The sequence below is a fragment of the Podarcis cretensis genome (genome assembly GCF_951804945.1).
Source record: "Podarcis cretensis genome assembly, chromosome: 7".
NCBI lineage: Eukaryota > Metazoa > Chordata > Lepidosauria > Squamata > Lacertidae > Podarcis > Podarcis cretensis.
The window spans coordinates 26,632,452-26,659,311 of NC_137176.1; the positions used below are offsets into that span (position 1 = coordinate 26,632,452).

Consider the following 26,860-nt stretch of genomic DNA (forward strand, 5'->3'; position numbering starts at 1 on the left):
TGGCCTAATAAGACATACAGTCCTCAGTGCACTCAAGCTGCTACCACCCGATCAAGAAGATACTGGCTTTAAAGCTCTATGAGCTCTCTATCCTTACTGGGCCTAGCACCATGCTTCAACCATTTGTTTGCCCTTCAGATAGATGGTGCAGTTAGGCAGGGCAGGAATTGGCTCTCTCTGACGTAGCAGATCTGCAGTAGATTCTCTGGACATTCACGTATTATACACATAATAGCCTTTCCATTGTCTATTTATTGCACATTAGGTATAAGTTAAATAAAATTGGAGGAGAGGATGGAATGAGCAGGAGATACCCCAGTTATGGTCTGTTGTTGTTTTAGTTGATATAAGCATTGAATTAGAAATAAGTAGAATAATTTAGCAGTTAGCTCACCATGAATGTCTCCCTTGTTCTCTTTTAATGGCAGTGGTACTGATCTGAGAGTGCTGGAACTGAGTTCCAGTGAGTTCCGCCTGAAAAAATGCCCTGGTCTTAGGAATTAACTGGTTACATAAAACACAACTTGTTACACATGTTCCGGTGTTTATCCACGAAATGTTTCCTTTTCCTGTTGTAGATGATGATTCAGCAAGTGATGAAGTCCCTGGTCAAACTGATCCGTGGTGCTTTGCTTCCATTCAGCCTTGGAGAAAGTGAACTGAGAGAATATGGTGGCTGGGAGATGAAATCTGAACTTTCTGGCCAATGGTTACCTCATGTCATCCAGACAGTTAGGTAAGTACTGTGGTAACTCAGTAGAACACCTGTGTGCATTGGGATAAGTGGCATGGGGTTAAGCTTCAGTAAGCTCTGTTCTCTGACCCAGTCGTGGGTCCTGTGTGAAGCCAAACAATTGGGAGTCACGGTGTTAGGACAGCTTGGCCCCGATCCAGATCAACAACCCAGGGAAATGGATGGCTGAGACATGGAGAGCAAAGGCAAGAAGGTGTAAACAGTATTTAAGCAGTGCAACTATCCAGGTGTCCGCTCAGTACCTTTACTGGAGTAGATTGTTGACAAATAGTATTTATAGAAATTATGGCAAGTGGGAAGCACTCAAAAGATGGAATCAGGCATCAGCTTGTTAGCGGGGGTTGGGGAGAAGATGGCTTACAGCGTTACCTAGCAACCGTGATTAAAAAAATAAAACAAAACCAGAGTGTGTTATCAAAGCATCAATATTGTCCCCTCTAAGCTTCTTGGGACCATGTAGTGACACACACACAAATAGGAGAAAATATTTATTTATTTAGAATGCTTAAATATTAGTTTATAGCTCCGGAACACATTCAAAACAGCTCTTCAAGTGATTCTACCCAAACAGGAATGGAAATTGTTACATCCATATGAAACCAGGGTGGAATCTACACACATATAAAAACGCTTTTTTAAAAAAGTTTAAAAAGTTAAAAAAAGACTCCCCTTAGCATCTGAACTACATCAAAAACTATAACTTCACATTATTTCCCTCATTTTCCAGGCTTAGTTATGAATCTCTTGCTGCGCTTGAAATACCAAATGATATGCTTCAGATCATCCAGGATCTTATTTTGGATCTCAGAGTTCGTTGTATAATGATCACATTACAGCATACAGCTGAAGGTAGTAAAATACACTTTTTTATCTGTCTTGTTGGGTGTATATAGACACGAGTGTCCTCCTGGTTGGATTTTTTCCCTAAATGTTGTTATCCTCTTTGTGATTTTTACCTTCATATATGTCAAGCATACCATTCAATGCTCTTATTTTCAAGTGTTTTAGTAAACTGGGTGTATGGCTGTGTCATATTAAAAGTAAAAATGACAATTCAGCAAAGGATTACAAGTATTGGTCTTCACAACAGTCATTTTCATTCTTGTGGCTTCAATATGCTGCATTAGTGTTTTATCATAAAACAACTATTTCATACATAATCTCTGTGACACAGCATGCTTTATATCCAACCTGTTAAAGGTAAAGGTAAAGGTACCCCTGCCCGTACGGGCCAGTCTTGACAGACTCTGGGGTTGTGCGCCCATCTCACTTAAGAGGCCAGGGGCCAGCGCTGTCCGGAGACACTTCCGGGTCACGTGGCCAGCGTGACATCGCTGCTCTGGCGAGCCAGAGCCGCACACAGAAACGCCGTTTACCTTCCCGCTGGTAAGCGGTCCCTATTTATCTACTTGCACCCGGAGGTGCTTTCGAACTGCTAGGTTGGCAGGCGCTGGGACCGAGCAGCAGGAGCGCACCCCGCCGCAGGGATTCGAACCGCCGACCTTTCGATCGGCAAGCCCTAGGCGCTGAGGCTTTAACCCACAGCGCCACCTGCGTCCCTATCCAACCTGTTACATGCCTATAATTAGCTGACTTGCCTTGCTGTAAGCATGTTTGGTGCGTAATAAAGCTGCTGCCGTCTTTTTAAGGTACCAGTGGCAATGTATTTGAATGACAAATCACTACAGTGATACACAGAGGGCTTTCCTCATTTTTATTTTTTTTTAATAGAAAAATAACCATCTAAAAATTTGTCTCCTTTTGCAGATGTAAAGAGATTAGCTGAAAAAGAAGACTGGGTGGTGGACAATGAAGGCTTAACCAGTTTGGTGGGTATGCTGCTATGTCTTTAGGCATCTGTATTGAATGATGGATTTTGTAGTCTAAGTCCAACTCCCTGCTCACTATGAAACTGTCTGGGGGGCCTTGGGCCCAGTCTTCATTTCAGCCTAAAATACTTCAGTGGGTGAGTTATGAGGATATAGTAGCTTAACCCCATGCATGAGTTGCTGGTGAAAAGTAGCCTCATTTCTTCTTACTCTTCTGTGAAGATCCCACCCTTTTCTATCCCCTCATATCAGTGAAAACTGATACATGCCCTAGTCATCTTGTCCTGATAAGCCAGGATCAATATTAGCAAATGCAATTACATTTATTTGAATTTATACATTTATCAGTATATGGAGAGCTAGTAAAATATCAGACTAGGATCAAGTTCCCACTCAGTCTTGAAGCTTGCTGTGTTACTATTTCTCAGCCTGCGATTTGTTAAGGAGAGAGGAGAGCCCTGTATTGTTAACTGAATAGATAAGGTATTTTTAATAATGAGATTGCAACATTGACTTCCAATTAACATGGCACTATAGCTGTTACACAAAATAACAAGCATATAAATCCCAGTATGGTCTGACTGGACATTGAGAGCGGGAGCTTTAAATAGATGGTTGATTGGAAACCAGGACTGTTCCACTGCAGTCATGATTTCTAGGTTTCAGAAGTAATTTCTTGTTTATTCTCTTCCTTTTAGCCATCCCAGTTTGAGCAGTGTATTGTGCATTCTCTGCAGTCACTTAAAGGTGTCCTGGACTGCAAACCTGGAGAGACCAGCGTAAGTCATGTCAGGTTGTGTTTGGGGAAATTCAAGGGTATGAATAGCATGATGGACACTGAAATCATCTCAACCTATTACGTGTATAGAACAATAATCTGTTCCTGCCTGTGCATTTTCTTCATTCTAACGTAATAACCAGGAATGGCATGAGAAAGAGCGAAGAGGAAGTTCAAAGTCTGGCCTTAAGATTTTACTGTTCTACCCTATCACCATAATATGCTGTCCTCATGTTTTTGTCTTATTAATTTAAAAGGTTTTTCCCCTGCTTGCTTTTTTCAGTTACCATTTTCTGTTTCTTTAGGTTTTTCAGCATCCAAAAATACAGGAAGAGGTGTGCCGACTGAGCACTGATATTATGCAGGTAATCTAAATGTGTGGCTTAAGGCAGTTCTCTAAGCAGTAAATGTGTGTCTGTTGAATTCTACATACTTGAGAAATCGAGGAGAGCATTCGCTTTTCATACAGTTAGCATATAGTCTAATTCTGTTAGGGGTGGGTTTGAGGGTTCAAGAGTAGGTAGCTCAGAATGTGAACTCTTCCCTCTCAAATATGAGTTTGTGTTGTGCAAAGCTCCCTTAGAGCTAGTCCTGACTCAGAATTGCATGCACCCTGCCTCTTCCATGTACAACTGGAGATCATGAGTAAGAGGGAGGCCTGGCTGCAAATGACCAAGCCATGTAGCTAAACAGAGGGGTCTGAACTGAGGCCTGCAGGTTTGAGAGAGGGAGGAGTTCACATTTCAAATACACAACTACTTTGTGCAACCAAGAACAGTGTGGTGCTATTTAAAACCTGCTTCAGGATTAAGCAACTTCTTCCACTGATTTCTTCCTGCAAGTCTATCCACTATCTTCATTTGGCTTATGAACAAAAGACAGAGCTGGGGTGTGTTTTCCTCATAATGTGGAGTTCTTGCTTTTAGCAACAGGCACAACTGAAACATGAAGAACTGCAACCATTGGTACAGGCATACACTTATTATAAAAGTCTGGGTTTGTTGTCATAGATTATACCTTCTATTAGTTTAATTTCAGCTCTCAAGTGGAGAGGTCTGAGTAATAAAATACAAAAACTGTGATGACACAGGACATTAAAATTTGGTTAAATTGGAGGTTGTGAGAGTGAAGGGGGGAAATGCTATGAATATGTGGTTTGAGAGTTTACCATTGGCTAATGATGTTCCTAACAATCAAAGTAGTGATGTTAAATAGTGATTTCCCCCTCCATTCATCCTTCACAGGTATTCATTGACTTCCTGGAACAGCTAAGTACCAAGCCTGATAGTGATGTAGATAATACACAGTAAGTAAAATAATCTGGTCATGGTCTTTTTGGCAGTAATCCATGTTCTACTTATTCCAAAGTTCAACAAGTGGTTTCTGGTTGTGTTACTGCAGGCTTCTTCAACCTCTGCCCTCCAGGTGTTTTTGGCCTACAACTCCCATGATCCCTAGCTAGCAGGACCAGTGGTCAGGGATGATGGGAATTGTAGTCTCAAAAACATCTGGAGGGCCAAGGTTGAGGAAGCCTGCATTACTGGTTAATGTGCATGCAAAGAGTAGAATACCATTTCCCCATGGAGAATGGTGCCATGCTTCTCATTAAGGGAAATCATCTGAGGCAGAGTTCCTGCTTATTCCCTCATTGTCTCTCAACTGCCAACACTAAAGCATATCTATTTAGCAGCATCTTTAGCTTGTCTTAGTTTACTGGTATTCTTCCAATGTTCTGGTTCTTGTTTTTGGAGTTGTTTCTGTGTTGTTGTTTTTAATTTAGATATTATGTTTCTGAATAAACGACTTTAAAATGATGGCTTAGGCCAGAGATGGCAAACCTGTAGTCCTCCAGATTGTTATTGTATGACAACTTCCATCATTCATGGCTGTTGGCTATGCCAGCTGGAGAAAATGGCAATTTAAATCTGACATCTGGAGGGCCACATGTTTCCAGTCCATGACAGGCTGAGATTGTTCATGAGCCGTTAACTCCAGAGGTCCCATTGTATTCCAGCCATACTCCAAAAGGTCTAAGTCAGGCATGTCCAAAGTCTGTTGCGGGGGGCCTAATCTGGCCCACCATTCGATCTGATCCCCGTGGCAGTATATGAAAAGAAGCTCACCAACTTTGGGGTAAAATTGTAAAAAAAAGCTCACCAACTTCAATCCTTAAAAAAAGCAACAACCTTGGTCAGCCCTCACGCATGTTCACTTCATCAATTCCGGCCGTCCTTGAAAAAAGTTTGGGCATCCCTGGTCTAAGTGCATGTCCATAATACCGTTAAACAGAATCATTCCTTCCTTGGGAGCTGCAGTTCTGTGAGGGAGGTTAAGAATTCTTACAGACCATTCTTAGCACCTTTTCTGAACTACAGGTTCTTCTTTGTGGGATCTGTGCAGTCTCATATAGGGGGTATGTCTTTCTATTTGAAATAAGGCCTAGCTCACTCCCCACCCACTGAAAGAGAGGGAACTGAAGATCCCTACAGATGCTGCCTGTATGACAGTGAAGAAAAAGAATTTGAACAGGAAGGTGAAAACCCATGCCCTTTGAGGTGTGGGAGCAGGCTTCCTGCCAAAACCTTTTATCACCAAGCTCTTAAAAGTTCTTTAACGGCGCTTTGCATGGGCATAGATCCCATACTGCACAGATGACCACTTGCAACAACCGCAGTTACAAATAGGCAACCTGTTTCTCTTTGGGTTTAAGTAGCGAAAACCCAATTTGAGTTAGTAACGTAGAGATACATTCTTAAGTATTTAGAACAAGTACTTCACCAGTAACTTCTTACAAAATCTTTCAGTCTTTCAGCTGATGTTTCATCTTCAGATTTATTTGGAAGTATCCATGAAGACTCCAGTTTGTCTTTGGTAAGTGTGACTTACCTTTACGTACACATGCGGGCAGAGTAATCCAAATGATAGGAAGCTAGCATCATATGTGCCAGTGTAAATTATGCTGGTGTAACAAAAAGCTGCATCACAATCCAGAAATCAAAGTTGTTAAAATTAAAGCAAAGGAATACTTACTAGGAATCCATGTGAGTGGTATCACTCTTACCTTTTCTGAGCCCTTCATTTATCTACTTAAAAGTTGGTGTTGAGTCTGAATTGGTTACTGGCCTGAAGGTAGATTAAAAAAATAAATAAATCAGAATCCCACGTTTTTTCATATTGCTCCGAAGATCCAAAAGGAGTTCTCCATGTTATTAAATTTTCAGGTACATTATTTCTCAGTCAGGTATTTGGGCATACATAGAACAAAAATCTAAATATGTATTTTTTATCATAAAGTATGGCCTTGTGTGGGATCAAATAAATAAGGCTTTTTCCAGGTGGAAGCTTAATCTTGCTATTATGGACAGATTAGTTGCAATTAAGATGAAAGCCCTATCAAAAATTATATTTATGTTCCGAACTCCCCTATTTAGACCTCTGGTAAGCAGCTTCAGTTATGGCAAAGAGAGATTAGCAGTACATTTTGAGGAGTTAAAAATGGCCTCTACCTTATGGAAGTGGTAGCCAAATAGCAATGATACAGAAACTCCACTGCCCAATCAAGGACAGGTAGGCAGTGTTGCAGCAAGAATCTCATGGTTGGGGACACTGCTGTATAACCAGACTTGCTGGTTCACCTATGCAAATAGGTTGGCAATTCATCTGAATACTGTGTTGTGTGCCCATGTTAAGGTTACGCTTGTCTTTCAGACAATTCTATTTTAAAGTCTCAGTATTGCCCCGTGGTCATAATTTGTAACCTTAGCGTGATTTCTGTCTTAGACAACAATTGCTTTCTTCTTAGCAAAATTGTTTAACTGTGTGCCTCTCTTGTACCATTAATTCATTTTTTTTTTGTTGAAATCTTCCTTGATTTAGGAGCGGAGACTTTTAATTGTGCTTAGCAACTGCTGCTATCTAGAACGTCACACTTTCCTAAACCTAGCTGAACACTTTGAGAAATATGGCTTCCAAGGAGCTGAAAAAATCACTCAAGTAAGTATTTGATCTCAGTTCTTTCAGTCTCAGTTTTCAGTAGGCTTCCAAAATAAATTATAAATAAGATTAGCACCACTGAATAGAAATTTAATCTGCAATTGCTCAGAAGCACATATACTGTAGTTTGTACATCTTGTTCCTAAACTCTATTTATTTTTTTTAATCTAGAGAATTTGGTTTTGTTGTTGTTTTTAACTTTCATTGTTACCAAGTTGTTTTTTGAAGTACTCAATCAGATTTCATATCTGGGACTTACAACTTTAGATTTATTTATTTTTTAAGTAGAATAAATGCACTACATCCATAGTCTGTCATATTCCACATTCATAAAGAAATACGTAGGTTGACATAAGAACTGCCTTGCTAAATCAGAGCAAAACTTAATTTAGTCCGGTATTCAGTGACAGCAGTCACAATACCTTAGGAAACTCATACGTAGTGTATGCTGAGCACAGCCATTGACTGTGTGGCCTCAGCATCTGGTAATCAGAAGTATACATCTTCTGCACTTGGAGACTACATTGTCCTGAATTATAGCTGGAAGTTCTTGTAAGATTTGCTATCTGCGAATTTGTCCAATTCTTTGTAAAAAAAATTGAATCAATGACTAGTGTTGCATCATTGTAGCAATTCCTTAAATGCATTGCATGCTGTGTGAAAAGGTAAAGTTAGATGAGTTTCAAGCAAATGCACATAAACCGGAGTCTCTAGCCACATCCCTGCAGAATGAAGCCAAAATGCTCTGTTGTAAACTGATCTGAAACTACAGGACTGATAAAAAGACAGAGACAGTGGCGTAGCGTGGGGGGTGCAGGGGGGGCCGGCCGCACCGGGCGCAACATCTGGGGGGGGCCCGCGCTAATCTAGTAGAAGAGACTCGAGTGCTAAAATCCACGGGTTAGGGGGCGCAAATTACTTGCCTTGCCCCGGGTGCTGACAACCCACGCTACGCCACTGGACAGAGAAGCTGGTCAGGAAAATCTGTGTTGTTTCTGTAGATGGCAGCTGGACAGCAACCAGCCTGGAGACCTAAACTAGCAACCCTACTGCAGAAACAGGTTGGACTTAGGATGCAAAGCCTACTAGCCTATTGGGGTCCAACTGTTGGGGTCCATCGGTTGATAAGCAACAGGCTAATGCAATAGAAAAAATGGGGTTAGAGAAATCTAGCCTATGGACTGGATTATGACATTTTCTTTTGCTTGTTCTGAACCTGCTGCTGGAAATGTATGTTAAGTGGATGCTTTTTTGTTACTAATTGGATAAACCTCTTTAATTTCTCCCCCCCTTCCCCCCCTTTTTGCTCTAAATGAAAAAGGCTCAGCTTTTTGAGCTCATGATAGGGAAGGTGTCTGCATTCATGTTCATCCATTTATCAAATTTCTATGAACAATTTTAGTCAGTGGTACATAGTTGTAATAGTTTTTTGTGGCATTAAAAAATTCCAAAGGTATATAAAACATTTTAAAAAAAATATTAAAGGTAAACTCCACAGCCAAGTGCTGGGATTTTGCTTCTTAACAAAGAAGAGAAATGTCAAAAGTGGGCGGGAGATGATGTCTCATTGTCCTGACTTTTTGTAAATTGATAACTTACTTTTTAAATCTCTAATATTTTGACTTATTAGGACTATACACTTAGTTTCTTTCACAGAAGTGTGCATACTTTTCATAGTAAGCCTGTTTGACATTTTCTAGGACACAACAAATGGTGGCTATATTTTTGTAAATTACATTCAACCATTCCTTTTCTTCAACCTTAACATTTGCCCCTCACGTAGGGTAAGTGGAAGTTGCCCCCAACGTGCAGCCAAGTAGCAAAACATACCTACCACCCATCCTTTTGCTCCACCCTGCTCACATGTACCATCACAGCTCTATTCTTGGAGCCTGTTCCAGCCCTTTGGAAATTAGATGTGCCAGAAAAATAACATAGTGCAGCACTATGGCACCTGCATGCAGAACTCTCTCCTTTTTTTTGAGCCCTAGTTCTCTGTGCTAAGGAAGAAAGACAGGGAATGTGCTGGCATGAGAGGCAGAATGCAACCATCCCATCAGTATTTATATTTGCCAGATCTCTATTGTATTTTACTACTCATAATTTGTACTGCTGCATGATTTTTAGCTATATTGGCCAAGTCTTACTTGTCCATTGGTTTGACTAATGTTGGTTAAAACCTAAATATCACTATCTATCCTGCAGTCTCCTTTTTGATAGAATCCTTTAATCTTTGCTCCTTTCACACTTACAAAGTCTGATGGCTAGTCTTTAGGACTCAAAATCATACTATATAGACATCTGTGATGTTTTGTCGTTACTTATTATTCCATTCTTGTTTCAGCACAGCTTCACCTGCATTGAATATAATAAGGCTTTGATGCACATCATCCCTAAGTGCCCAGTCCAACATACTTTTAATTTTGCCCTTTGGTTGTCACAAATTTATTCCCGGTGCCTTCATGCTGGGGAAGTATTGGAGCCAATGTCCTCTGTTGTGCATTTTGAGAGCCTCCCTGTAAAAGGGTTTCTTACTACCTTCATCTTACTACCAAATTCCTGGGTCTTCACTCAGTCAGGTTTCTATAAAAAGAAGAGAAATCAATAGGTAGAAGCTTTTCCGCATATCCTAGCAGGCAGGACAACATCTCAGTCCAAGTGAATGATTAAGGAATATATAATATTCTGGCTGGCAAAAAATACCATCCATCTGACTTTGAGGAATCTGCCAGCTTCTTATGAAGCTTCTTGGCTCTTTGTTCATTTTTTTAAACAAAAATATTGACTTCCAAAATATACATTGTATAACATTATAAAAGTATTAGATGCCTGGCTTTTTTTTAGTAAATGAGAGGAGATTTACACACAATAATACTATTGTAAATAATCATATTTGTACCTTTTTGTTTTAGGTTAGCATGGACTCACTAAAAGAACTTGATCAACGACTGTTTGAAATGTACATTGAACTAAAGGCTGATCCGATAGTAGGCTCATTGGAACCTGGCATTTATGCAGGTTATTTTGATTGGAAAGACTGTCTTCCTCCAACAGGTAGGAATCTTTAAGCCTCTGAAACTGTAGTAGAAACAGATATGATTTAAAAAATAAAATAAAATAAATTATATATCACTACTTAAAGCTTTTTTCCTTCAGTGGATCCATTGTATATAATTCTTAGAATGCTTTTCAAATAACCCATATAATTATAGCATCTTCTATCAGTGCTAATCTCTCTGAATTGTTGTTTTTGTTATCATCCACCTTCATCTTTCATACATTTTTGAATAGTTATGAAAAACAACTTTGCTGTTGTTTTTTTACAAATCCATTATATAAAATCTGGTCACTTGTGTATGATACCAGAATGCCTTTGTGTTAGAAAATGTGTGAGAATAGCACTTTTAAGGGAAGCTTGACCTGACCCACTCCCTCAGATGATAAAAGAAACTGGTATAAACGTGTTTAGGTATAAAATATGTAATGGGTGTTATTTTCAGTATTATTATTTTTAAAGATCGCTATTCATCAAAGCATATATTTAACAAGCAAATTATCTGTGCCTACTTAGAATTGAGTTTCGTTTAAAAATATGAGCACTCAAGGATCTTAAAAGTTATTTAAAGTTTGGTACGTTGTAGTCTAGTGATAGCATCTCTGCCCAGTCTGGGCGCATTCTGAGGCATGCCTGAAGTTCCTGCAGCTACCACTTTGTGGCAGCAGGGAGCAGGAGACTGTGAAGCAGGAACAGTGTAATGTGCCAGAACCAGCGTGCAACTTATGTGCAGTTTTGCCCATCGTGCTGATCCTGCTGTTGCCATAAACTTCAGGGATCCTGAAGGTTGCTACATTGGTGGATCTCTCAGTGCGGTTCCTCCTCTCACAATGTTAGCTAATGCCATTCTCCGTTTGCAGCGATATTTTTTAGGCTTCAGTTTTGTCCCCACTTACTTAGGAGTAAGCCCCATTGAGCAGAGCAAGAGTTTCTCCCAAGGAAACAGGGATGGGGTGAGGCTGCATGTGTTATGAAACTGAGTGTTCCAGAGTGTCCAATAAACATCTCTTTGCACATTGCACAGGAAGCTTGCTACTGGAGGTAGATTTTTCCTCCAAAATCTACATATGTGCATTGAGGCACATGTACACAGGACTCTTGAAATAACGTATCACTTTTTACCTCCTTTCTACATCCATTGTCCACACTAATTTTCAAGCATAGTCAATATAACATAGGTCCAGGTCTACAGGCATTTAAGTTGTGCTTTGCTGAAAGTAGTGGCAAGAGTCAAGATGTGTGAAGGTTTGTGTATGCATATGGACCGCTTCATTACTCAGTACTTTCGGATGTGCCACTGCTGTCCTTGATCAAATGAAGTGTGGTACATCTGTATTTCGCTTTCTGCAGTAGAGCTTCAGTGTTTTACCTAGATTAGATGGCGTACTTAAATCTATAACAAACTGTTGCTTGGCTAAGTAGGGCTTAGGAACTGTTGCCACAGATGGTACCATGGGCTGGGCGTTGGGAATAGACCAAGGAAACAGAAAATCAGATCCCTTCTCAGCTATGACACTTAGGGTTTTATTCAGTGAAACCATTGAGTACAATGATCCCCGCTAGTGTTACAGGATATTAACAGAACTGTTTTTCAAATACAAATTAATGTTAATTGTAAAAACAAATGAAGTCCTTATAGACACCAAAGTCTGAAAGACTTAAAGTAAAAGTGTTTATTACTTGAGACGTCTTCGGGGAAACCTTTTTTCTCTCTTTAGGATATTGCCCCTGCGTCCGCTGAAGTAGCTTTTACCTATGAAATTTTATGTCAGAAATGTGTTAGTGTTTTAAAATACCACATAGCTATCCCCCCCCCTTTTTTTTAACTTATAGACAGTTTTCAGATCGGTATACAAAATCAGATGTAATCAGGTATCGAGGGAATCAACATACTGGAAAGCAAAAGGGAGGACAGAAGAATAAGGGTGAAAATTGTCATACGGTTAGCAGGAGTTCTTGGACAGACTTATGTGAATATTTCAGTAAGTTGTAAGATGAGTTCATTCCAATAGTAAATTTGTGATCTGTGATAAGGAGTTGTTATTTCTCACTTGCCTATAATTACTAAGCACTGTGAGCAGATTAAGAACAAGACTGTCCCTGCCCTCTGGTTTTCAGTCTAAAAGTGAAGACCCCCAAAGGAAAAAGTAATGGAGACAAAAGAGAGAAACTTGGAAACTGGCATCAATCCTTTAAGTTGTGTAGGAATAACCAGCTTGATTGCAAATAGTTCAGAGAGGTGAGGATGGATCCAGTTGAGGGAGAGAAGGAGCCAAATGGCAGCTGATCAGTTGCCCTAGCAGAGTTGTCCTAGTTAATCCAGTAGGATCTGATTTGTGTCACCTTTTTCATAAAAAAATTGATGAGCAAGTTTGTTCTCCATGGTGATGTTTGTCCCAGAGTCCCTTATGCACACATTGGTATGGTCATCGACTTCCAGTGACATGCCACTGTTGCTCTAGCTGTTACCAAGAGATTTAAAATCAGAAATAATAATGTTGGTTAGTTGGTTGGTTGGTTGGTTGGTTGGTTTGTATATCCCATCCTTCTGACTGGGTCGCCCCAGCCACTCTGGGCAGCTTCCAACAAAAATACAGTCTAGCAGCTACATTCTGGTTTAATCATAGTTTCCAAGTTACCTTCTACAAGGTAGCCCCATGTAGAACGCATTGCAGTCATCCTTGAATAATATGCGGTTTTGCTCTGTCAGGCAACATACCCAGAGGTGCTAGGCAAGGGATGGCAAGATGGATGGTTTAGTGTCTGTCGCTGAGCCAACACTTTGTTTTAGAAACTTGACACAACAGGGTACCCTGAACTTTACAACTCCTGTACCTGTCATTTAAATTGGGTTTACTGGGCATTTGAGCTTTTATTGCCACCAAATCTCATCCTTAAAAGGGTACCCCTTGCACCTTTCCACTGATAAGATTTCAGTGGACAGGAGAGCAAGATTTAATCCCGTTAATATAGAATTGTGTAGGGTTGCCATATTTCTAAAAGTGAAAATCCAGACAGAGTTGTTGAGGGTTTCTTTTTTGCATTTTTGAGGGGGGGTTGACCCTGCCACCTTCCCATAGCCTGCCTGATTTTGAGAAAGCAGTGTAAGGGCTCTTGGATGCTTCTGCAGCCCTGGCACTGCTTTTCCAATGCTCCGTGGAAGCCCTCAGAGGGAGGGTGGAGTCTGGAAAGCAGAGAAAGGCAGAGAATGGAAGAAGGAGATGGATCCTGGCAGAGGGAAAGAGGGAAGGAAAGGAAGAGGGTCCAGAGGAGGGGGAGAGGGTACGGGGTGGGGATCCAGACAGGAGGCGGGAGGCAAAGGACTGAAAAAGCCATGCAATGGAGAGAGGCTGGGATGGGGGCAAGGGAATGCAGCAGCAGAGAAAGCGAGGGCGAGCATCAGAAATCGCAGCAAGAGGAAAACACTTCAAAAGCAACTTAAAATTTGCACAAGTTTTGCCATCCCAGCATCCCTATGTATGTGGGATGCCGTTATAATTTTCATTTTACAGACTGAGAATATGATAACTGGTGACTTGCCCAAGGCCACATGGGTTTGGTGCTGTATCCACAAGAGAGACAGAACCATAAATGGTTGAAACAGTTGTAGGTGAGGAGGAACCTAAGAACAAGTCTTTCTGCTCAGATCCATTTGGCACTGATTCTACTTAGGGCCAGCCAGTCAGTATGAGTCATGGTGGCTCAGGTACACAGAGCAGTGGCATAACTATACCATTGCATGTGCAGCTTGCTAATGGCATGGGGCCAAGCAACCCTAGCACCCATAGAAAGGAACACAATGCTTCACTATGAAGTCTCACAAATCATATGAACATGCTTGTAGTGCAAGGGGCATTGCTTTCTCCCAAACCAAGCTCCACTGCACTGCCATCTCAACAGTTTCTCAATATCCAGGATCAATAGTGGGCAAAGATGGTGAAATTATGGTCATATGGCAGTCCCCTGTGCACAAAAAATATACTAGGCTTAACCACCATAACTCAGAAATTTTTGAGAAGTGATGAGTAAGAAAAGAAGTCAGAATATAATATTCTTTCATTTTGAGGTCATGTTTATTTGGAACTTATGTTCCTTCTTTCATTATGTGTGCTAATATAATGCTGGTTGTTTAAACCCTTCTATTTAAGATTTAAAATGTTGTGTAAATATATAACCCTTGCTTTTATTAACAGGCAGTTGTATGGGCCCAGGGATGTACAATTACCTTCCAGGTATTGACTAAACACTTCACCATGGTTTTTATTTTATTTTATATTCTTTATTGAAAAACAAAAAGTACAAAATTACAAATGCACAGGGTAAGAAAAGACACAAAAAGAAGAAGAAACAAGAAATAGTACCCATGAAGAGAACAAAACAGAAAAAGATATTGTGTACCAAAAAAAGAGGGGAAATTGTTACTGTAGCTAACCAGACCTTAACCTAATATGGTACAGTGGTGCCTCGCAAGACGAAAAGAATCTGTTCCGCGAGTCTCTTCGTCTAGCGGTTTTTTCGTCTTGCGAAGCAAGCCCATTGACGGATTAGCGCTATTAGCGGTTTAGCGGCTTTTATCGGCTTAGCGGATAAGCGGCTTAGCGGCTTAGAAAAGGGGGGGGGGAACCGCAGGAACTCGCAAGACATTTTCGTCTTGCGAAGCAAGCCCATAGGAAATTCGTTTTGCGAAGCACCTCCAAAACGGAAAACTCTTTCGTCTAGCGAGTTTTCCGTCTTGCGAGGCATTCGTCTTGCGGGGCACCACTGTATTTATAAAAATGAATTCCAAATATTGTTAAATTTGTCCATGGCAAATCTGTGTTTGTATGCAACTTGTTCATGTGTAGCGAGTTTGTACATATCTTCCGGTTCATCAGTACCAGTCATTTTGCCATAGGAAGGACAGAGAGTCCATTCATATTGTCCCTTTGTTAGATTCCTTGTGTTGGGTATATAATTCGAAAGGGTGGTATGGGATGAAAATAATAAAATGTACGGGTCAGATCCAGTATCATAGACTTCCCCTGTGCAATCTTGGCCCCCATATTTTCTCATTGCTTTCCACCCTGCCAGATAGAATAATAGTAGGGACGTGGGTGGCACTGTGGTCTAAACCACTGAGCCTCATGGGCTTGACAATCAGAAGGTCAGCGATTTGAATCACTGCGACGAGGTGAGCTCCTGTTGCTCTGTCCCAGCTCCTGCCAACCTAGCAGTTCAAAAGCATGCCAGTGCAAGTAGATAAATAGGTACCACTGCGATGGGAAGGTAAACGGCATTTCCGTGCGCTCTGACACTCGTCATGGTCCTCCGTGCGCCAGTAGCGGTTTAGTCGTGCTGGCTACATGACCCGGAAAGCTGTCTGTGGACAAACGCCGGCTCCCTCGGCCTGAAAGTGAGATGAGCGCCACAACCCCATAGTCGCCTTTGACTGGACTTAACAATCCAGGGGTCCTTTACCTTTACCTTTTTACCTAATACAATAGTCCATGCAGCTCTTCCCCTCCCCACCTCCCAGCTTGTGTGATGATTATGGTGCACAGAATCTGAAGACCTGCAGGCAAGTTGAGTCAAAAAGATTTTGTAGCAGAGGGGGGAGTATTGCACAGCTGCAAAACCTGATTGACCAGAGACAATAGCACCCTGGACTTCTGGGAAGCAGAGGTGAGATATAAATGCAAATAAATAAAATTAACAATTTACCTGTAGGCAATTACTTTTTTTCCTGGATGGGCTACCTTGAAGTGACTGCTAAGCTTGACATTTCCCCCCATAAATAAAGAAATAAAATGAACTGTTTGAATCTTTGTATTGAAGCACAATCATAGCAGTGAACTCTTTTACTACATCAGAGTATTGTCAGGCACTCTTTAGTTTACAGAGTTGGGTTCACCAGTAAGTTAAACTATGAAAACTGTTTATTGGTGGGCAACAGGAAAAGAATTTGGTTTGTTTTGGGGGTTTTCCTCCCAACACGTGACTTTAGTAGCTTTCAACATAATGTTTTTCAATCCATAATTTTTTTGGTGGAGTTTTAGGTTTAAAAAAACCTTGGCTGGTGAATTGAATGTAAACCTTAGTCTGGAGCCAAGCTGTAATATTGGGAGATCGAATGATCCATTAACCAGTATAGCAGGGCCATTGTAATAGCAAACATTTCATTATTTTAAAATTTCTCTACACTCTGCTTAGCAATTTCAATTTAATGAAACACTTCACAATTTTATTAATGTTTGGATGAGATTAGAGCTCTGGACTTGTTCTGTAGCTTGGAGTGATTCAGAATTATTAAACCCTTAACTTTGAACTGTGAAAAATCTTCAGCTTTCCAGTTCTTTACTTCATTCATAAGGTTAGATAAGTTCCAAATGTTGAATTTTGAGCTGAGTGCCATAGCTCACACTAAAAAAACAAATCACTTTCCATTCTGCCACTCTCCCAAGTATATAAGATTATGGTTCATTTTGATGATGATTCTTTGGAAGTAGAAAATGAAGCTTGAACTGCTAAAAACATTTAAAGGTGTGTACTAGGAAAGTTTTGTAGTTTCCCTCTGAGTGGAGTAAATAGGAAGCTACTTAGAAACCATGTAGCACATAGTGTGTAAAAGTATCCCATTTTTATCAAAGTTTGCCAGTTCAAGCCTTCTAAACTGCAGTTTTGTCTTATTACCTTGTGGCATTTAATTAATTGTTTGCATCTCATTGGGCTTGCTATTAAAATCTTCAAACACATTGAGAGATGACATTCTTTTCAGGAAGTATAATATCTGAACATGCATAATGAGATCTTAATAGGCTGCCAATGTTTGCGCAGACTTTAATGCATGCAGCAGTCTTGAGACAAGGATGGGTGTTACAATCTGACTGCAAAAACTGAGGCTGCAATCCTAATCCTACTTACCTAGGAGTAAGCCTCATTTAATTCAATAGTAAACCTGGGTATACCTGATCAGGATTGTGCTGTAAATAACTGAACCCAGTAATGCACACAGAACAAGAGGGTCAGTTCACACACAAGCTCCCATAGCCCAGTTCTCTCTTCCCTGAGATTCCTTACACATGTGATTCCATGCAGACAATCCCCTTTGGACTGGAAATACATGTGTGCACTCTTGAGATTGAGCCACTGCAGTTGAATTTCTCTGATTCCCACACACCACATACGTCCTTTCTGTGTGGGACAATCTATTGGGCACATATATATTCCATTTGTGCTTGTAGTGCAGCCTCTTATGCAGCAAGTATGTACATGTATTTGCTTACATGTATTCCTGGCTTCCATGATCATCCCATTGCTTTTCTGAGATAGAAGAGTAAATAGAGATTTGACATATACTCATACTGTATACGTGTCTCTTGCACTGTAGACTTTGCATGCAGTGGCAGAGTGTTTGACATTGTGCATATGGAATTCACAATTACATCAGCACAAACAGTATCCTTGGCACCGTCTGTATTACTTTATTTCACAACAGGTATATACCATGAGATTGTGAGCAAATCTGTAGGCAGTTTGCGGAAATTCTAAGTGGTTTAAAAAGTCCACCTTAAAAAAATATCCCTAATTCATGTTTGTTCAGATTTTGGGATGTCCAAAGCCTTCATTCTGTGTTTGAAATACCTCTATGCACCTAATACCTAGAAACCCGCTGGTTTTTAATTAATCCACTTCTTTTCCTGTACCAGTAACTGATCTTTTAACATTTATGTTGGGTTCCCCCCCCCCCCCCCGGATGATAAATAGTCCTGAATGTTCAGCAGCGGTAGCATGTATTTGGTCTTGGTGATTTTGTTACAAAGGAACAAATGAAGCATCCAATTTTTCACAGTGGCCATCAAGATGCCTATGAGAACCCCAGGGCATGAGAGGAATAGCCCTCATCAATGATTGCTTCTGAGCAACTAGCATTCAGAGGCCTCCTCCTCTGATCCTGGACCAGTAACCATTGATGATCTTATCCCCCCACAAATTCCTGCAATACTCTTTTAAGGCTGTCTAAGTTGGGTGACCCTCAATACCTGGTGTGGTAGGAAATGTCATAGTTTGTTTATGCCCTATATGAATAAGTGTTTCCTTCTGTCTGTTCTGAATCATAGCATCCAGTGCAGCAGTGTGGTTTGAGTTAGTACTGGGAAGACCAGGGTTCAAGTCAATTAGGAGCCTCACTGGGTGACATTAGGCTGAGAGATAGTGACTGGCCTAACCTGCTTGACTGGGTTGTTGTGAGAATAAAAGAGAGGCGAGGAACCATGTGTGGCATGCCAGCTTGAACTCCTTGGTCCAGTTGCCCCTTTGGGTCTATGTCTGCTAATGTTAGGAAGATTAATTTGAAAGTGGTCCACCACAGGTTTTTTTACCCTGATCTGACTACCACAAATTGTAGTAGCTATTTCCCCCTTATGCTAGTAAGCTTGTAAGGTACAAGGAACATATTGGCAGATGTAACTGTGTACACAAGTTCTGGAAGCTGATTGTAACAGAAATTAGTATTATTATTGGCACACGGGTAACCTTGAACCCCAAGTTATATTTTTTAGTGGGGTGAGAGAGCTGAAAATAATGCCAAATATATTTCACCTAATGTGCCCCTTTGGTTTCAGATAGTACATGGGTAGACAAGTCTAAATACCATGAGACACAAATTCTCACAATCCTCTAGTGCATGGGTAGGCAAACTAAGGCCTGGGGGCCAGATCCAGCCCAATCACCTTCTCAATCCAGCCCGTGGACGGTCTGGGAATCAGCGTGTTTTTACATGAGTAGAATGTGTCCTTTTATTTAAAATACATCTCTGGGTGTTTTTACATGAGTAGATGTGTGCTTTTATTTAAAATGCATCTCTGGGTTATTTGTGGGGCATAGGAATTCGTTCATCCCCCCCCCAAAAAAAAATATAGTCCGGCCCCCCACAAGATCTGAGGGACAGTGGACCAGCCCCCTGCTGAAAAAGTTTGCTGACCCTTATCTAGCAGCTGTGGTGGCTCATTTACCAGAAATAATGTATTTAGCATTAACTCGGAAAGTGTATCCTCAATGTGTATACTTCTTGGAGGCTTAGTTTGGTCAGAATCAAGAACAGTCATACCTTGGAAGTCAAACAGAATCCGTTACGGAAGTCCGTTTGACTTCCAAAACGTTCGAAAACCAAATTGCGGCTTCTGATTGGCTGCAGGAAGGGGAGTGCCCTTCTCTGGGGAGTGCCTAAGTTGTGGAACTCCCGACAGAAGTGCGTCTGGCAACTTCAATTTACTGTTTTGGGTTTACCTCTTTACTCTTACTGTTTTGGGTTTACCTCTTTACTCTGGTCTTTGGCACTTGAGATGTATATTTTTAAGACCCGCCCTACTTTTGCAATTGTGATTTGTCTTAAACTGTTTTTAATGTTGCTGTTTTAATTGTAACTTGTTCTGGGACCTTAGGTTGAAGGATGGATAATGGTGGTGTTGTTATGTAACAGATGAAAACCTAGGCTGCTTGAGGATTCTCATTTTTCAGAGACAACTCGTAACACAATAAAAGGGACAGAATGGTTGCCCAGTTAGCCAGCTATTCTGACTTGGTTGCCTATATTGAATTTTCCAAATTTTTTGCCCCAAACCCAATGCACTATAGCCCTTGTCTCTCATCAAAGGTTTTGGCATTTTTATGGCCATGCAAGGAGAAGACAAGTATTTCAGAAAGAATTAGGCTTCTGTAATCTCCATCACATTCCAGGCATTTTCCCCCAGATGAAGTCCTTTTTCAGATCAATGGATTCATTTTCTTATTTTTCTAAAAAGTAATATTCATAATGTTTGAGTGACAACCAAACTAAATTCATAAACATTGCATATCTCTAAGCCCATTCTTCATTTGCAAAATTGCTGTCATTTCATCTTGTAAAGGCTATGACAGGTTATTATTATGGCAACAGCTAACAGCTTTATGGATTTATAAGCGCCTATCACTTTTCAGCTAGTTTGTGTATTGAAGATTTTCATATAATTTTTTATAAAATCATAGTGATGGGAGGGTTTGGAGAAAATAACACCTTGCACCCAGTGGATGGTTTATATTCATAAAAAGAAATAGTGGATTAAATGCCCAAACACTAAAGCATTATTTTTTGTTTTGTTTTGGTGGGTGGCACCTTTTTTAAAATAAAAAGTGGGTTTAAATTAAGATGTACCTATTACTGATATGTTTAAGAATAAGCACTCTCTGCTTGTAGAGTGGTGTTGTAAAGTAGATATTTAAGTAACTTAGTTTGTGTCTTTCAGACCAATGAAGACTGCTAATAGCATTTAAAAAATTGAATAGAGGCACCAGACTGGGGGAAAGAGGCATAGTTAAGCTCTTTGCATCTTCCATAGAGGTGCATATCAAGAGAGATGGGTCCTCCAGCTCCTTTTGCACCCATTCCCAGATTAAACCATGCCAGTGGCTTAGCCAGTGGTAGAAGTCAGCCAGCAACCTGCATCTCTCATATGTTTTGCACTTGGGTGTCTACTTGAGAAAGCAATTCCTGCTATTGAAATGTTGCTTGTGCTCACAAAATCAGAGTGTTACCCTACGTGTGTGGGTAAAATTCCTCCCACAGAACTTATGCTGGCAGAAGCGGGAAGTTGGTTTTTACTGGCTTTCACTACATTTCCTGTCGGAGGACCATCCAGAACTTTGTGACGGGTGGTGCTGGGGGTTTGGGAACTCTGCTGGAACTTGGTAGCTTTTTGTGCAGAGTAGGTACCTTTCTGCTTTCAGGAGAGCAATGAAAACTCCCTTTTTTAAAAAAAAGCTCAAAGCAAGGAGAGAGAAAAGAACCCTAGGGTATTTATAGCAACTGTTTTCTTCAAGTTATTTTTGTCAGGCTACAACTACGTTAGAATTAAGGAGTTAAAAACAGGAAATGTGATTAAAGTGGTGGGTAGTCCCTCCAAAGACTTTCCAGAGCTGGCCTACATGTTCACATTTTATTTTTCTAGCTACTATGATATCAAAGCAAAGTGATGCAGAGCATCTTGAGATCCTGCTATGATCAGTGGAGGAATGTTTCCATTAAAAGCAGGAAATGGCTCATAGAAGAAAATACTTCCTTCCTCATGCAGATGATCACCATTCGCTTCCAGTAAATGTTTTAAGCAAACTGTAACCTCTTCATTCTGGATTTCTGTGCATGTTGTTCAGGTTCTAAATTACAGTCAGGGTCAACCTAAACATGGCCACTCTAAATCTGTTTTTTCCTTTGCTCTTGGAAAGTTTATTCTCTTGAAGAGGAACAAAATTATAATCAAGGGTCTGTGAGCATAAATATGGAAGGCTGTGGCCTTACATTGCAATTATTAGTTTTATTCATGTGGCACCAGTTTACAAATAATTGGCATATTCATAAAATCCCGATTTTGATTGTTCCATTTTCCAAGAAATTTAAAGAAACCCTTTTAAGGTTTTATAGTGCGGTCTTTCAGCCGAAGACGTCAGTGAGGTTAGTATCACAGCCTCAGATTTGACAAAGTGCTTCCTCTTTGACTTCCAGAGGCTGTACCAGTTGAAATTGTTGACACTTCAGAAAATCACATGCTCTTACTCTTTACTTGATTGGAACATGCTTGGTCCCTGTTCTCACAATCATTACTATGGATTTGAATCAGCACCCCATATTCACCCAGTGCTTTTCAAGCTGCACTGGCTCCCAGTGGAGTACAGGATCAGATTTAAGGTGCTGCTTTTGACCTTTAAAGCCCTTCGCGGCCTAGGACCCTCGTACCTACGGGACCGCCTCTCCTGGTATGCCCCTCAAGGTCCATAAATAGCAACACCCTAGTGGTCCTGGGCCCTAAGGAAGTTAAATTGGCTTCAACCAGAGCCAGGGCCTTTTCAACTCTGGCTCCGGTCTGGTGGAACGCTCTGCTTCATGAGACCAGGGCCCTGCAGGATCTGATTTCTTTCCGCAGGGCCTGTAAGACAGAGTTGTTCCGCCAGGCCTTTGGCTTGGAGCCAATTTGATTCCCTCCCTCCCTCTCTTTCTTTTTTCTTTTCCTTCTCCTGCGATGAGGCTACATTTTAATATTTTAATGTTTCAGTATTTTAATGTTGTATTTTTAATTTTGTTTTTAAGTTGTAATCATTTAACTTGTTTTTATTATTGCTTGTAAGCCGCTCTGAGCCTGGCCTTGGCTGGGGATGGTGGGGTATAAATAAAATTATTATTATTATTATTATTATTATTATTATTATTATTATTATTATTATTATTTGTTAAATGCTGAAGTGCACTTGAGCATTCAGTATCCTTTCATCCTTTCAATGCGTGTTTAGAGGCATTTCTCCAGCTTCCTCCTTAATCCTTGGCTGATCCAGCATTGGTTGGCTAGAGTGCCACGAATTTGCAAGGGTGTCCCAGGCATGGGGAACTGTTTAGTGAGGGCTATTTTGCGTCCCCATTGTGCAGGGAAGACCTGCACATTGCAGTTTTCTAGCAGCTGGCTGAAGCTAGAATGATTGCACAGTCACTGACATGATCAGGGTCATCCTTCAAGCGTTCTTTGGAGTAGTCTATTCTCTTTTGCCTTTGCTCAGCATTGCAGTGAAAGATACGGTCCTGGGGCAGATCCTGCCTTCAGTCCCCACCAGGCAAGACTGAATGCCCCTGGAAATGTGACCTTGTTGAAGCCCATGCACCCTTACCACCACATCCCAGTGTGGTTTAGAAAGAGCTGCTGCTCTGTCTTTGTATATATTTCAGAGAACTCCTGCTGTTCCTCTTCAATAGTCAATGTAGAATTACTGCATGGATTCCTCCGCAAGGAAGATTCTTGCAAAGCCATGGAGCATGCAGTCATGCTGGCTACAGGCCAGCTCCAAGCAGGAGTAAATCATTTTTTAAATAAAACACCCTTTAAAAAAACAACAGAGCATTAACTCTGCACCCAAAATTGATTTATGGCCAGATCTGGGTCAGGTCAGTTGTTCCCCGGGTCAGCCCTGGTCATGGCCCTGATGTCTACAAATAATAAATGCTAGACTGGGAGACCCAGAAAGTCAGCACGGCCATACAGTGCCCATGGCAGAGGAGAATGCTGTTGTACTCAGGTCCTGCCTGCAGACATCCCATAGACATCTCCTTGGCCGCTGTGGGAACAGGATGCTGGGTGATGTGGGCATTGATTTGATCCTGCAGGGATGTTCTTTCAAATGTTGGGATTTAATTTGATTTTGCTAAAAGCTGCATATGAATAGTTCATTTTTGCTTGTGGCTGGATCAGGAGGCTGGCTGGTTGAGAAAAGGGTTCTGGATAGTTGAACGTTACAGGACCATTCTAATGTAATGCTATGCTACCTGCCCAGCCAGTAGTGTGGTATCTTAGTGAAGAATCAGGTGTGTTTTCCCCCCTTCTCTCTCTATCTCATCCATTTTCCTACTCGGTCGAATACAGCAGTCTATTTTGTGTGTCCCTGGGGAATTTCCCAGTCAGACTTCTACCTTCTGCTAAACGAGTCAGAAGGCATGTGGGTGGGGACAGTTGTGTCAAATACCATGACATCAGATCTGCTGCCTATGTCTGTCTTTGCATTTAGAAGGTTATGGTTTTTATAACTTGCACCTTCATCAGAAATACCTTGTTCATCACCGACTGACAAAAAAACCCCACTTGATTTACAAGGCTTCCTTTTCTTTTAAGGCAGTTAGGAAGACTTGATAAAAGCCCATGTCACAAAGCACAATAGTCACAGGTTTTTACACTGACCTGCACATTAATTGGGAGTGGTATTCAACTATGTTTTACTCAGAACAAATCTGTTGAATTTGATCTTAGTCATCTTCATTCATCTCCATGGGGTCTACTCTGAGGAAATAGCACCCTTTCTGCACCTTAAGGTGTGTTGCCTCCACCTCCGTTTATTTTCTTCTTTTCTTTCGTTGGGGGCGGGGAATGGAAAGACTCATTTTCACAGCATAATGTGATCACTGCTCCTCTTCACTGAACTGGGGAAATGGCAAGGAAATAAGCACTCCATCTGAAGGCCATACCTAGGGGCAACTTGGTGCGGCATTCCTCACACAACTTATCAAATTTGGCAGGCCTCCACCTGTAAGAAGTAAGCCATCACATGAAATTGACAAGATGGCTTTAGAGCTCTTAGGGCCATGAAGAGTAGTGTGACAATAATATGCACCACAGGAAGTACCTTAAGAGGTACTGTGATGCCACAAAAAACCCTCTCACTTTCCTCCTCCATTTCATTTCTGGAAGGGACTTCTGCTTGGAACCCATCATCCCCAGCTCATGGAGTCTTTCTGCTCCCAGCAGTGTGGTATTCCAGTTTTATGGGTGGTGCTAAAAAAAAAAAATCACACCCTGCGACATGTATGATGTGCTTTTCATGAGCTGTATATATGAGACAGATTTGGACCACACAAATTTGACATAGACTTTCCTCAGAGAAATGTTGGAGGGTACGGTGACGCTCATGTCATGGGCTGGGTACAGAAGGCCACAAAGTGAACCAGGCTTCTGGAGTTTATACCTGAGGCTAGTTGAAAGAGAATTGGAGAAGGTTTTTATTTTTCCCTTCAGAAGCTGTACATGCCAGCACACAGCTCCCAACCAGACTAGGATAGTGAATGCAGAAAGGGCTCTTCTGCTCCTGATGCACCCATAACTCAGTGCATTTGAATAAAACATAGGTCTTTTGCAAATTGGCAAGCAGTGCTATTTCACTTTTCAAGGTGGTTTGAGGGGTTTTGGTCTTGGATGTGTGGGTAAACTACGGATCTCTTGTCAAAGGGAAGTGCAGGTTGCACTTCCTAATTCAGCCAGCGTTGTTCATCATATCTTCAGACTGGGCAAACCTCAAAGAGCTTAACATACAGGGAAATTGAGTTGAAAAAGAATTCTTGCTTTTCCTGCTCTCTTGGCAGCATTTAACTCCGTTCTTTGCGCTCTTTGTTCTGGAAGGGGTTATAGCGTTTGAAGTTCATGCCCTCTTTGAATTCATCCCAGGTTTCTGTTAGATGTGTTTTGGCATTTGAAGGTGGTAATTTGCTGGAATTATTAGAGGAAAAGACTGCCTCCAATAGTCCCATGCTTCGGATGGGGGCTGCAAGAGAAACTTTAATTAACCTTCTAACATAAATCCATCTCACCCAATAACCCATTTCTGATACCTCAGAGCACAGCGAAGAACACAAACCTAGAGAGAGCATTCCTTCTCTGTGCCCTAACCAGGCACTCACTTCAAATAATAAAACTTCCAGCCGTTTATGCAATGTGATTTTGTTCCTACAACTATTCTGTGGAGCCTACTTCAGATTTTTACTCATTTCTTAGTTATTTATCAGTACAAAATGGTCTTCCAGGCTTAGCTTAAATCATAGTACTGTACCATTGTGCCTATGGGAGTACATTGGAGTTTCTTTACCACGGTTAAACAATAGGTTTTGTTGCAGTTAAAGATAATATAATGAGCACCTGTAACTATGTGTTTGCGCAGTCAGGAGCCTCCAGCATATAAAATGCTTTTTAAAATAAGAAGGCAGAAAGGATGCTGTCTGAGCCTGGCATCAGACCCATTGGGTACAGCATGCTTGTGCCAAGCTGGGTGCTGAAGACAGGCCTGTTGTTTTCTACTGCTCTGAAGTGCAGAGTGTTTGAGGACTGGGACATTCGCAAGGAAACCAAAATGCTTGTTTACAAAGCTATTGTACTACCAGCCTTACTGTATGCTTATGAAACATGGACCAAACGCCATCTCCAACTTCTTGAAATATTCCATCAATGGTGTCTCCGAAAAATCTTACACATCACTTGGGAAGATAGGCCAACTAATATCAGTGTACTGGATGAAGCAAAGATCACCAGTATTGAAGCAATGATTCTTCAACATCAGCTTTGTTGGACTGGTCATGTTGTGCGGATGCCTGATTATTGTCTTCCAAAGCAACTACTCTATTCTGAGCTTAAAAATGGAAAGCGTAATGCTGGTGGTCAGCAAAAGAAGTTTAAAGACTGTCTCAAAGCAAATCTAAAAAAATGTAGTATAAACACCAACAACTGGGAAACACTGGCCTGCGAGCGCTCCAGTTGGAGAACAGCCTTTACCAAAGGTGCCATGGACTTTGAAGACACTCGAACTCAGAACACAACGTGCTAAGAGGAAGGCACACACCGTGATCAACTCCCACCTGGAAACCAGTGTCCCCACTGTGGAAGGACGTGTGGGTCCAGAATTGGCCTCCACAGTCACTTACGGACTCATTGCTAAAACCGTGTTTATGGAAGACAATCTTACTCAGCTACGAGTGATTGCCAAAGAAGAAGAAGAAGTTGGGGTCTCTCAGGGTGTGGCTCCGACCATTGTTGCACCAGTGATTTTGGCTCTTAAAAATATATTTCATCTTTTTTTATTTTGATTTAGTTTACTCAGACAACCAGATGAAAGACTGGTTATGAAATGTTTATCAGAAGAAGGTC

The 26,860-nt window shown here is 41.1% G+C and overlaps 1 protein-coding gene across 2 annotated transcripts in view; it reads left to right on the forward strand.

The window, feature by feature from the left end:
- The window catches only part of EXOC2 (exocyst complex component 2), an 85,087-nt gene that overhangs the window by 48,848 nt on the left and 9,379 nt on the right, over positions 1-26,860 (forward strand). For both annotated transcript variants that reach the window (XM_079984936.1, XM_079984937.1), the window contains exons 15-23: positions 579-736; positions 1,482-1,603; positions 2,522-2,583; positions 3,282-3,362; positions 3,667-3,726; positions 4,606-4,667; positions 6,166-6,232; positions 7,238-7,354; positions 10,267-10,408. In XM_079984936.1, coding sequence (XP_079841062.1) covers positions 579-736; positions 1,482-1,603; positions 2,522-2,583; positions 3,282-3,362; positions 3,667-3,726; positions 4,606-4,667; positions 6,166-6,232; positions 7,238-7,354; positions 10,267-10,408 — 871 coding nt within the window. The remainder of the gene's footprint in view (positions 1-578; positions 737-1,481; positions 1,604-2,521; positions 2,584-3,281; positions 3,363-3,666; positions 3,727-4,605; positions 4,668-6,165; positions 6,233-7,237; positions 7,355-10,266; positions 10,409-26,860) is intronic.